General features: G+C 34.2%; 1 protein-coding gene across 1 annotated transcript; it reads left to right on the top strand.

The window, feature by feature from the left end:
- The first annotated feature begins 2,238 nt into the window (after window positions 1-2,238).
- On the top strand, window positions 2,239-7,996 carry LOC107765699 (CSC1-like protein ERD4). The gene is made up of 5 exons (XM_016584372.2): window positions 2,239-3,089; window positions 4,694-4,839; window positions 5,095-6,212; window positions 6,612-6,867; window positions 7,344-7,996. The coding sequence occupies exons 1-5, from the start codon at window positions 2,819-2,821 to the stop codon at window positions 7,722-7,724; spliced, it is 2,172 nt and encodes a 723-aa protein (XP_016439858.1). The 5' UTR covers window positions 2,239-2,818; the 3' UTR covers window positions 7,725-7,996.
- Window positions 7,997-10,001: the final 2,005 nt, after the last annotated feature.

The following is a 10,001-nucleotide window of genomic DNA, read 5'->3' as shown; positions in this document are numbered from 1 at the left end:
AAACTCACTAAATCACAAGTCTTACGTGCCACCACGTTGCTCGTGGAGGAACCGCTCCAATCAAAACTATCGAACCCCACCAAAAAAAAAAAAAATAAATAAATAACTTTGACACCGTAATAAACTAAAAAGGCAGATTCAAAATAGAATTTCAAAAAAGAATTAGACTACTTGTAAGAAAAGCCAGTGTGGGGTTTCGAATCATTAAAGATATTGTAGTATAAAGGATATAATTCCTTTCTTCTCAATTAAAGGCTTCCAATTTGAATCGTAAAAATAAAAAGATTCTGACGGAAAATATTTTCTTCTTTAGTACTTTATACAGACGTGACGAATTAACTGGACACTAAACGAATAACAAACACAAGGAAAAAAAATTAAAAATAATTTTTTTAAAGATAAATATAAAATTTGAACTAATATTGCTGAGTTTAACTGAAAATATAATCGAAAATTTAACTTTACCTTTATATTTGCCTATTAAGGATTGCTTTACCCTTAATTAAAATTTAGGAAAGAAAAATTTAACACTTCTCATTTAAATAAATTTTGTGACACTAATTCGAATTAATCAGAATCTATCTCGAATATTAAATTTCTAATGGAAAACAAAAAAATAAATTAGTTGTTAGAAAAGCCAGTGAGGGCCCCACAGTTATCCACTTGTAATAACCCATTAAGTAGCCAGCGAAGACCTGTCGGCAAGGGAGTGTAACTGTCCACGTGTCATGTAGATAATTGAAGATTAGCATCAGCTGGCTGAGTCACTGTTTCTAACGTTAACACTTTCACTATCTTCCAAACTCAGATTTTTGTCGTCAGTCACGACAGAGAAAACAAAGGAGGAGTAGTATCCGGAGAGCTCTTTCTGGACCAGAATAATAATTGTTTATAATATATTTTTATTCAATACACCAAAAAATAATAATATGTTTTTATTCAATATTTAATAAAATGTGGAATTTAAAACAAAAATAATGAGATATTATATTTATGAAATATTAAACAAACTTAATTTACATGATTATAAAAATTATATGTTTGATGAAATACATTATAGTAAAAGATAGCGGCGATGCTAAGTAGTAATGGTTAGTTACGCGGTGATAATGGACAAAGTGTGTTGCATGAAATTTTACGTGAATTACATCTTAACGAAATCCTATTTTATAAAACTAAATAAACATGTTCTATTCTGAACTGATAATAACTGGTTGAAACTGAAAAAAGTAAACATATTTACTGATTTATTGACAATTTAGTTATTCAAATTCAGATCCGCATTAAGTGAAAATATACGAATATGTTGCATGAAAGTTTAAATGATTTATGTCTTATAATTAAATCCTCTATAAAAAAAATTAAATAAATCTGTTTCTGAAATTGAAGATGAAAAACCAAATACATTTAATGGCTTATTAAAATTTAAATTATTCCAATTCAGATCCTTGTTACGTGAAAACATGGGACGCCTTACGACCTTTTCATTTTCTAAAAGGTTAATTGCTCTAAAATCTAATGAGAATCCAAAAATAAAATAATATAGTCAAATTTTGAATCCATTTAATTGTTTTAATGAACATTTCTGTTTTTTCACACACCTTTAATCACATCAACAATTTAAATAATGGAGGTATACGTGGAACTTTATAATCCACTCTTATGCTAACAAAAGCGAAAGATCTTGAAGAAAAAGACAGAAGCTATACACTAGTAATTACTAAAATAAAACATTAAACTATTACTACAATCATTTTCCTCCCCTTCCCCACCAACTAATTTATCATATTTAGAATCATTTGGCTGTTTTTTTCCTTTTTTTAAAGTTTCAATATTCAGTTAACAAAAAGAAAAAAAATTATCTTTTGCGTCAGAGCCGTGAAATCAGATACCACATGACATCTCCTTAAAGTGCGATCTTTCCTCAAATTCTATGTGGACACATAATATTTCTTTTTTTTCCTTCGCTTGGAAATAAGGTTTAGTGATGTTGATGTAGTCGCGAAAAATTAATCATATATAGGACTAGGGATGCATTTTGAGTTGATGGAAAATGTTTTACCTGATGAATTCATATTCCATAGGTAGCTTAAAATGCTGAAAATGTCTACTTTAGAGGGGGAAAAAAACCTAAGCAATCACAATTTACAGCTAGGGGTAATTTAGTCATTTCAGATAGGTAAAAACAACAATTTCCTTTCCAGACTTCCTTTTACTCTGTCCAAAAATCTGCCACCTATATCCACTTTGCTTCTCTCTCACCTCTCTCTTTCCTTTTCAATTTTCTTCAACTTCCCTTCACCTCTTTCCTCTTTCTGCATTAAAAGAAGTCGACAGAGAGAGTTGGATAAAGAAAATCAACACATAACACACACATTATTCCCACGTAATCTCACACACTGAAACATCTTTAACAATATAAAACCCCACATTCCACAAGTTCCAATCATGAACTACCTAGATATTTTCTTCTTCTTTTCTCTCTTATCTACATAAAATAAAAAAAAGCAAAAATCAAAGTTTCAAAACCACTCCATTTTCCCTTCTAACGGTTACTTTATTTTCCCATCTTTCAATGCTCTTTAACAAATAACCCTCTTCATCTTCTTAAAACCAAAAACCATACAATGAAGCATAAATATAAACCAAAAACACAAAAGATTGTATTTTGAGCAGACCCCCGAAGCAAAAACACACAAAAGATTGCATTTTGAGAGCCAAAACAGAGTAAAGGTTGCATTTTTAGAGCCAAAACAGAGAAAAGATTGCATTTTTTCAGCCAAAACAGTGAAAAGATTGAATTTTTAGAAGACCCCAGATGAATTTTTCATCATTCTTGACGTCTTTAGGAACTTCCTTTGTAATATTTGTGGTTTTGATGCTGTTATTCACATGGCTCTCAAGAAAACCAGGGAATGTTGAGGTATACTATCCAAATCGGATCCTCAAAGGTATGAACCCGGTTGAAGGCGGGTACATGACCCGGAACCCGTTTTCTTGGATCCGAGAAGCTATGTCCTCATCTGAAACAGATATCATCAACATGTCTGGAGTTGATACTGCTGTCTACTTTGTTTTCCTTGGCACTGGTAAATGATTAAATTTCCTTTCTTTTTAAATTCTGTTTTATGCTGAATTTTGAGGGATTTAAGTTTTATGTACTAAAGTAAATAATTTTTACACCATCAGTATGATTTGACCTGTTATAGTAGGCTATTTATCATTTTGTTTAGGTTACCGGGTAATGCTTATTATATATTGTTACCTGCTATTAATGTTTCTTACCTCGTCTCTGCATAGAACTTAAGCATAATTTTGAGCTTATTTAATGTGGATGTTTATGCATTTTTACATTTTTCCAGCCTTATTTTGGTAAATTTTTAGCTTGGTACTTTTAGAATTTGGTTATTTTTGTGGGGTAGAGAGTTTGGTAGGAAATATAATGAGGAATTTAAGTGGTTTGCACTCAAAGTAAACCAATTCAACCACTTTTCTAGGATCTACTTTACTTTTTGGTAGTAAGTACAAAAAAAGAGTCTGTGGAGAAGGATTTAACTTATATACACACAGTTAAACTGCAATGAATTTTGATATATAGTAAGTTGTCGGCCTTATTTTATTGGTAACTAGTTTCACTTACTATAGGCGGACAATTATTCCTCGTATCTTTTAGATGACTTAATAGTGTAGGTAAGTTGAAGTCTAGAAAGAAAGTGGATAAATTTAACTAAGTAAATTACCTTTAGTTGTTCTAATAATATTGATGCATTTTCGATTTGTTACTATCCCCTGTTTTATTTTCTTCTTTTTAAGAAATAATTCCAATTTTTTAATTTATTGTTGTTATCTAGTATCCACTCGCATGTTTTCTGTTGTGGAAAATACTTATTGGTTCCAAAAAGTGTATTATTCAAATCCATTGTTGGTTTGTTCAATGATATATTAGTTCACTAACCCCTTAGTCCTTTCTATAGCTACCAAGTATTTCCTTTCCTTTTGCGAGAGTAGAGATAGTTGGGGTGACAAACAAGAAAATTTGAACTGTTTGCATTTGGTTTTGTTTCAAATTTTAAGTAAGTTAAAATTCTTTTTTTGGATATGGAGGATTTCAAATAACGGATCCCAACTAGTTTAGAATTGTGTTAGTCTACCTAAATGTTGTTGTAATTGTAGGGGTTGATATTATTTGTATACATTGTAACATATTCCCAGTTCTCAAAAAAAAAAAAAAAAAAATCTATCTTAGAATTGTGGCGTTTGTTGTTATTGTTGTACAAGCAGCTATAACCATTAACTTAATCAGAGCCGGAGCTAGGATTTCAAGCTTGTGGGTTTGGAATTCTAAGTCTTTTAAGTTACTAAGTTCTAAATTAATAATTTGTACGTAATCAACAAATTTTTCAAGACAAATACAAGTTTTGAACCAAAGCTACTAGGTTCGCCTAACCCGTAGCCAGAACACTGGCTCTGCCCCTGAACTTAATGAAATGTGGACTCGTAATCTGGAGTCAAGTTGGATCCGTGCTATATATTCTCAATATGTTCAAATTTTGTTTGCTTCCCTTAATTTGAACTCCGAAGTGAATGAACAGGCAGTCCATTTTCAGAAGTCATTAGTGTAGTCAAGTTGTTGAAAGCTCAAATGTGAGCTTTGAGAGTGTAAATTATCGTATAACCCCATTTATTTTTTCAGCCTTGGGAATATTTGTCTTCTCCGGCGTTGTACTGCTGCCTGTACTTCTACCAGTTGCTTCAACTGATCATAGTATAAAGGCAGCCAATACCACCAGCAAGGGGACTTTCAATGAACTTGATAGGTTATCTATGGGGCACGTTGGCGTAAGTTCTTTTGACCTTTCCTTAACCTTATCCATAAATATATTTAAACCACTGTATTACCAAAAAAAATAATATTTAAACCACTGTATTACCAAAAAAAAAAATATATTTAAACCACTGTGTCATGATTTTAACTTTGCCTAATTTGATAATGCAGCAGTAAGCTGTGCATCCACTGTTATTTTAGTCTTCTTCGTTTTTATTGTCGCTCAATGAATTCTTGTATTTCCTTTTTTTTCCCCATTGGTGTTGCAGAATTCAGGACCGCGGTTGTGGGCATTTATAGTTGCAACATATTGGGTTTCTGTTGTTACTTACTTCCTTTTATGGAGAGCATACAAGCATGTTACAGAATTGAGAGCTAAAGCTCTTATGTCTCCAGAAATCAGAGCCGATCAATTTGCTATTCTTGTCAGGGATATTCCTCCCACCTCTGTCGGTCAAAGTAAAAAAGAGCAGATAGATTCATTCTTTAGAGCAATCTACCCCGATACATTTTATCGGTCAATGGTGGTGACGGACAATAAGGAGGTGAACAAAATTTATGAAGAGTTGGAAGGGTACAAAAAGAAGCTTGAACGTGCTGAAGCCATCTATGCGGAGTCGAAGAAAACAAATCCTGATGCACTAAAACCCTTGCATAAAACTGGTTTCCTTGGTATTGTTGGTGAAAAGGTAGATTCAATTGAATTCTACAATGATAAGATTAAGGAATTGATCCAACAGTTAGAAGTTGAACAGAAGGTGACTCTCAAAGAGAAACAGCAATCTTCTGCGCTGGTCTTTTTCAACAGCAGAGTCGCTGCAGCTTCTGCATTACAGAATTTACATGCCCCTATAGTTGACAGGTGGACTGTTATAGATGCTCCAGAACCACGTCAGTTGATTTGGACTAATCTTTCGAAAACGTTTTATGTGAGAATAATTCGGCAGTATGTTGTGTATGTTGTTGTGTTTTTGACCATATTCTTTTATATGATTCCGATTGGGTTCATCTCGGCATTAACAACTCTAGACAATCTGGTGAAGCTTCTCCCGTTTTTGAAACCTGTTGTGAGTCAGAAGGCAATCAAGACTGTGCTAGAAGCTTATTTGCCTCAGCTTGCGCTCATCATATTTTTGGCTTTGTTGCCAAAGTTTCTTATGTTTCTATCCAAAGCAGAGGGCATCCCTTCAGAAAGCCATGTTACAAGAGCTGCTTCAGGGAAATATTTTTATTTCTCAGTGCTGAATGTATTTATTGGTGTTACTCTCGCTGGAACTCTACTCGGTGCCTTCAAGAGCATTGAGAAAGATCCCAACTCTATTTTTCGTGTATTGGCAGAAAGCCTTCCACAGAATGCAACTTTCTTCTTGACCTTTGTGGCTTTGAAGTAAGTCTTGAGCTTGCTTTCGCTTTTATTTTCGCAGCTACAAATTTTATCTTTTTTTTTCTTCTAACGGTATGTATGTTGTCTTGAGTTGTGGCCATTCTGATCTTTGATAAAAACCATTCTCTTTATACTATTTTCTTTGTTGACGTTGAGTCATTATTTTTATTAAGTGTGTGCTTCTGTGGTCTTAAAGCTCGGTTCAGAATGGTATAGCTAGTGAAGAGAATATTAATTCTCCTTTAATCTCAATAATGGTTCATTGAAGTTTATTCTCTTCGCACAATTCAAGGTGTTTTTATGGTCCTGAATCTTTTTTTTTTTTTTGCTGGTAGTTTCCCTTCTGCTTCTCCACTTGATATAACTAGTCAAATGATTTTGCTAATAATTTGTTGATCGCAGGTTCTTTGTCGGCTATGGACTGGAGCTGTCCAGGATAGTTCCTCTAATCATATTCCATCTCAAGAAGAAGTATCTGTGCAAAACTGAAGCTGAGATAAAAGAGGCTTGGGCCCCTGGTGATCTAGGCTATGCAACTCGATTTCCCAGTGATATGCTGATTATGACGATTGTCCTATGCTATTCCGTCATAGCTCCAATTATTTTACCGTTTGGAGTCGTTTACTTCGGTCTGGGCTGGCTTCTTCTACGGAATCAGGTGAATAATACTGCCTATGTTTCATTTTATATCTCACTTTCTATTTTAGTTTATTCCAGATAGAATAATACGTTTCCATATTTTGGAGACTCTTTTTGCGTCAAACTTCCAATTTAACCCTGAGTTGTTGTTGCATGTTTAAGACTACACGTTTTAAGGATACTTTTGTTATGTGTTAAAAGTCTTTCTTTCTTAAACTCGTTACTGAATCAAATACATACCTTGATATAAAATGAAACGGACAGAGTAGTTGTTTTGGTGTCTTAGTGTTTATATACCAATCAACTAAGCTTTAATTCCAAATTAGGTGGTCGATTTTATGAATCATCTATATCCAAAATGGATATATAGATATATTAGTTTCACATGTACTTGTGATGTATGTAGATGTACAAGTCGTTAAACCAAAATAACAAAGAGTACATGCTGGTGTCTTAAATCTCATTCATTCTTTCTTGATTTTTTATTTCAAACAGGCACTGAAAGTGTACGTTCCTTCATTCGAGAGCTACGGAAGAATGTGGCCGCATATTCACACGCGCATGTTAGCTACCTTGATTTTGTATCAAGTTACCATGTGTGGTTACTTTGGAATTAAAACGTTCGCGCCTACTCCAGTTCTTTTCCCACTTCCAATATTCTCCCTTATCTTCGCGTTCATTTGTCAGAAGAAGTTCCGTCGGTTCTTTGAATCTCCAGCCCTCGAAGTCGTCTCTCACGAACTAAAAGAAATCCCGAACATGGATATTGTGTTCAGATCTTTCATTCCACCATGCTTGAGTGCAGGGAAGTCCGACGACCATCAGTTTGAGGACGCTTTATCTCACGTATCAAAAACAGGTTCCTCTTCAGTATGATATGAACATTTGCAAGTATCTTACCACGTCGTTTGATTTTGTTATAAATTGTACCTGGGATAGTTCATTGGATAGTTGGTTTGTGTTGATAGTTTCTACTTAGGATTTTAGGTAGTTTTGCATTGTGTGTTGATACTTCATTGGATAGTTGCTCTGTGTTCATAGTTTGTGTGTGATATTTGTGAAATGAATTTCAGTTCAGAAAGTTAAGTTGTATTTTTCTGTAATGATATTAGCATGTCGTGCTTCAATTTGCAAGGAATTTGTTGAAACTATTGTTTACCTTTCTGAATACGTGGTTTATAGATACGTGAATTAAGATGATTTGATTAATAGAATCACAAAGTGTATAAAGATAGTAAAATAAATATACTATTGACTTGACTTTAACTTTGTCCTGTTGGAAGTTAAGACAACAAAAAATTTCTCTTGTAGTTATTCTTTTTGTTATCATATCTGTCCTTATTTTTCAACTCAGCAAATGAAACTTTATCTATACACACATATATAAGTACTATAATTTATGAATAGGAACCATAACAAAATTTGAAGTTACTTTCTCTACTTATGATCTGGTGTGAATACATAAATCTAAAACACAAGAAAGAAATACAAGACAATTTGTGCGCAGTGTTAATGACGAGGAAGAGGCAAACCCGAAAATAAAGAAGATAAGGAGCACCAACTTTTAACATGGAAAACCCTTCAAATCGAAGGTAAAAATCACGGGATCACAAAGATCGAAAAAGCTCCACTATAACAATAAGAGGGTTACAAAAGTTTTCTAAATTGGATATTGCCAAACAGGAGCAACAATAGTAACAAGAGCAACAACTAATCAATTGAAGAAAGAGGAGAATCCACAAACATGAAGCTGTTGTTCGATGCTCGAAATGAGATTTTACGAGCCTCCAAATCCGATCTCCACCGTTCAAATCCAAGACCAAGATGTTACGAACACTCAGTCAAAATTTCAGCCCGATCCAACAGTTAACGAATCGGAAAAAGTGATTTGAATGTTGGCTGGTCGGAACAAAATCTGAAGCAAAACAAATATTTTTCTTCTCTCTTCTCTCTTGACGAAAGCTCTCTAAAAAACCACTCTTATGTGCTTAAGTCTTTCAAAGACTTGTATCAATGAGCATAGAATAATTCTCCAAGGTTGTCCTATTTATAGATCATGAGTGGTGCTTTCTCTTAAAGCCAAAACCCACTCAAAATAGGAATAAACCGAATCCAATTCCAAATAGGAATGGAAACCAAAAGAGAATAGGATTAGGCCATTGGGCCTTTGGCTGGACAACATGGGCATGAACCCAACAAACTCCCCCTCCAGCCAAGGGGCCAAATGTGTCTTTAAGTAGAGGAACTATTGACAGGCTTCATGCCTGCCAATTTTCTGCAAAATTCATGTTTATCTGTAACCACCGCCTTTGTCAGCATATCCGAAGGATTTCCATCAGTGTGTATCTTCTCAACCTCAAATAATTTCTCTTCCATGACCATTCTTATCCAATGATACTTTCTATTTATATGTTTGGTCTTAGAATGAAAAGTGGAGTGCTTGGTGAGACAGATAGCACTCTGATTATCACAAAATAAGATGTACCTTGGCTGCTCAAAGCCAAGATCTTTAATAAACTCCTTTATCCATAATAGTTCTTTGGCACCTTCTGTGACAACAATATATTCGGCTTCTGTGGTGGATAGAGCTATGCACTTCTGTAGTCTAGATTGCCAAGAAATAGCTCCCCCTGCAAAAGTGATCAAATAACCGGAAGTGGATCTTGAATTATTAAGATTGCCTTCTAAATCAAAGTCTGTGTAACAAACAAATTCAGGCTTGCCATTGCCAAATCACAGCTTCAAATCTGCAGTATCTTTCAAATACCTTAATATCCATTTTACTGCATCCCAATGTTCTTTTCCAGGATTAGAAAGGAATCTACTAACAGTACCAACGACATGTGCAATATCTGGTCTAGTGCAAACCATAGCATACTGATCAAGCTACCAACGGCAGAAGAGTAAGGAATACGAGATATCTCCTTTTTCTCTTCATCAGTAGATGGACTCTGACTAATACTCAATTTGAAGTGTTTAGCAAGAGGAGTACTAACCACTTTTGCATCTGTCATATTGAACCTCTTGAGTACCTTCTCAATATATTGCTTTTGGGACAGAAATAACTCTTTTCTATCTCTGTGTCGGTGGATTTGAATGCCCAAGATTTTCTTTGCTAGCCCCAAGTCCTTCATCGCAAACGATTTGCTCAAC

The sequence above is a fragment of the Nicotiana tabacum genome, chromosome 5 (assembly GCF_000715075.1).
Source record: "Nicotiana tabacum cultivar K326 chromosome 5, ASM71507v2, whole genome shotgun sequence".
Taxonomy (NCBI): Eukaryota; Viridiplantae; Streptophyta; class Magnoliopsida; order Solanales; family Solanaceae; genus Nicotiana; species Nicotiana tabacum.
This window is presented reverse-complemented; position numbering and strand designations above follow the sequence as displayed.

Excerpts from the sequence above, each read along its gene's own strand:
- LOC107765699 (XM_016584372.2), top strand. The coding sequence starts at position 2,819 with ATGAATTTTTCATCATTCTTGACGTCTTTAGGAACTTCCTTTGTAATA. Across the intron at positions 4,840-5,094 it reads TATCTATGGGGCACGTTGGC|AATTCAGGACCGCGGTTGTG; the intron begins GTAAGTTCTTTT and ends TTGGTGTTGCAG. Across the intron at positions 6,868-7,343 it reads GGCTTCTTCTACGGAATCAG|GCACTGAAAGTGTACGTTCC; the intron begins GTGAATAATACT and ends TATTTCAAACAG.